The sequence below is a fragment of the Argentina silus genome (genome assembly GCF_951799395.1).
Source record: "Argentina silus genome assembly, chromosome: X".
NCBI classification, from domain to species: Eukaryota; Metazoa; Chordata; class Actinopteri; order Argentiniformes; family Argentinidae; genus Argentina; species Argentina silus.
In genome coordinates, this window is record NC_139653.1 from 53759301 (window position 1) to 53761800 (window position 2500).

Consider the following 2500-nt stretch of genomic DNA (forward strand, 5'->3'; position numbering starts at 1 on the left):
GTATGTAGGGTGTATCAGGGGTCACTAGTATGTAGGGTGTATCAGGGGTCACTAGTATGTAGGAAGTATCAGGGGTCACTAGTATGTAGGGTATATCAGGGGTCAGGGGTCACTAGTATGTAGGGTGTATCAGAGGTCACTAGTATGTAGGGTGTATCAGGGGTCAGGGGTCACTAGTATGTAGGGTGTATCAGGGGTCAAAGGTCACTAGTATGTAGGGTGTATCAGGGGTCACTAGTATGTAGAGTGTATCAGGGGTCAAAGGTCACTAGTATGTAAGGTGTATCAGGGGTCAAAGGTCACTAGTATGTAGGGTTTATGAGGGGTCCGGGGTCACTAGTATGTAGGGTGTATGAGGGGTCAAAGGTCACTAGCACGTCTTGCACACTGGTCATTAGTGTGTGTTAGTGTGTGTAATGGAGTGTGTGTGTGTGTGTGTGTGTGTGTGTGTGTGTGTGTGTGTGTGTGTGTGTGTGTGTGTGTGTGTGTGTGTGTGTGTGTGCGCGTGTGTGTGTGTGAAACCTACAGAGAGGTAAACACTTGTCTGGGTAAACAGGCTGTGGAGGAGCAGGGTCTAGGGTTAAGGGTTAAGGGTTTAGGGTCTAGGGTTAAGGGCTTAGGGTCTAGGGTCTAGGGTTAAGGTTTAAGGGTTAAGGGTTTAGGGTCTAGGGTTTCGGCTAGTATACAGACCCTATATACTCACCCTTGCTTGGCGCGTCCACTAAATGGCCCATTTTAGATGCATGTGTAGCAAACACAACACAGAACCGACCAATCACAAACCAAGGAAAACAGGTGGACAGGAAACAGAGTGACCTGACTGGTTAAGGGTGGGGCCTGTGTCACATACAAGCACACAACAAACCTGTCATGGAGCTCAGTTAGTGTGTTAAACCTCTGATGTCCAACCCAGTGAGTCATGGTCATGGTCAAGGTCAGGGTCAGGGTCAGGGTCAGGGTCAGGGTTAGGACTAGGACTAGGACTAGGACTAGGGTCAGGGTTAGGACTTGTGTCAGGGTCTGGGTTAGGACTAGTGTTGGGGTCAGGGTCAGGGTCAGGGTCAGGGTAAGGGTCAGGGTCAGGGTTAGGACTTGTGTCAGGGTCTGGGTTAGGACTAGTGTTGGGGTCAGGGTCAGGGTAAGGGTCAGGGTCAGGGTTAGGACTTGTGTCAGGGTCTGGGTTAGGACTAGTGTTGGGGTCAGGGTCAGGGTCAGGGTCAGGGTAAGGGTCAGGGTCAGGGTTAGGACTTGTGTCAGGGTCTGGGTTAGGACTAGTGTTGGGGTCAGGGTCAGGGTCAGGGTAAGGGTCAGGGTCAGGGTTAGGACTTGTGTCAGGGTCTGGGTTAGGACTAGTGTTGGGGTCAGGGTTAGGGTTAGGGTCAGGGAGTCAGGGTTAGGACTAGTGTTGGGGTCAGGGTCAGGACTAGGGTAGGGGTCATAGTCTTGGTTAGGGTTAGGGTTAGGGTCAGGGTTAGGAGAAGGGTCAGGGTTAGGGCCAGGGTTAGGGTCGGGGTCAAGGTTAGGACTAGGGTCAGGGTTAGGGCCAGGGTTAGGGTCGGGGTCAAGGTTAGGACTAGGGTCAGGGTCAGGGTTAGGGTTAGGGTCAGAGTTAGGACTACTGTTGGGGTCAGGGTCAGGGTTAGGACTAGGGTCAGTAAAGGGTCAGGGTCAGGGTTAGGACTATGGTAGGGGTCAGGACTAGGGTCAGGGTAAGGGTCAGGGTCAGGGTCAGGGTCAGGGTTAGGACTAGGGTCAGGGTTAGGACTAGGACTTAGGGTCAGGGTTAGGACTAGGGTCAGGGTTAGGACTAGGACTTAGGGTCAGGGTTAGGGTCAGGGTAAGGACAAGGGTTAGGACAAGGGTCAGGGTTCCTCACCTTCCAATGGTGTTAGGCAGTGAGGTCAGCTGGTTGTCGTCGACTTTTAGAGTTGTCAGCTTTTTCAACATTCCTGCCATGGGAACAAGTCATACTGGTCAAAATAACATGGGAACTGTGTGTGTGTGTGTGTGTGTGTGTGTGTGTGTGTGTGTGTGTGTGTGTGTGTGTGTGTGTGTGTGTGCGCGCATGTGTGTGGCTCAGGCAGACACAGACAGTTAGAGAGACAAACAGACAGAGACAGACAGTTAGTATGTGTGTGTGTCTCACCTATAGAGTCGGGGAGGTGCTGGAGCATGTTGGAGGAGAGAAGGAGGTCCTCCAGGGACTCGCAGCCGGAGATGTCCGTGTCCAGGGTCTTGATGTGGTTCTTCGCCAGGTCCAGGTAACGCAGCTGTCGTAGCTTCCCGAGAGACTAGAGAGACAGACGGTTAGAGAAACAGACAAGTAGAAAGACAGACAGGAAGAGAGACAGATAGGAAGAGAGACAGACAGGTAGAGAGACAAACAGTCAGAGACAGACAAACAGACAGGTAGAGAGACAGACAGGTAGAGAGACAAACAGGTAAAGAGACAGACAGTCAGAGACAGACAACTAGAGAGACAGACAGCTAGAAAGACAGA

General features: G+C 51.8%; 1 protein-coding gene across 1 annotated transcript in view; it reads right to left on the reverse strand.

Annotated features, from left to right (window-relative positions):
* The window catches only part of LOC310822452 (leucine-rich repeat-containing protein 7-like), a gene marked incomplete at its 3' end in the record, with an annotated part of 41198 nt that overhangs the window by 23466 nt on the left and 15232 nt on the right, over positions 1-2500 (reverse strand). Inside the window, exons 8-9 of the mRNA XM_083694789.1 lie at positions 2147-2291; positions 1877-1949 (exon numbers count right to left, since the gene is read on the reverse strand). Coding sequence (XP_083550915.1) covers positions 1877-1949; positions 2147-2291 — 218 coding nt within the window. The remainder of the gene's footprint in view (positions 1-1876; positions 1950-2146; positions 2292-2500) is intronic.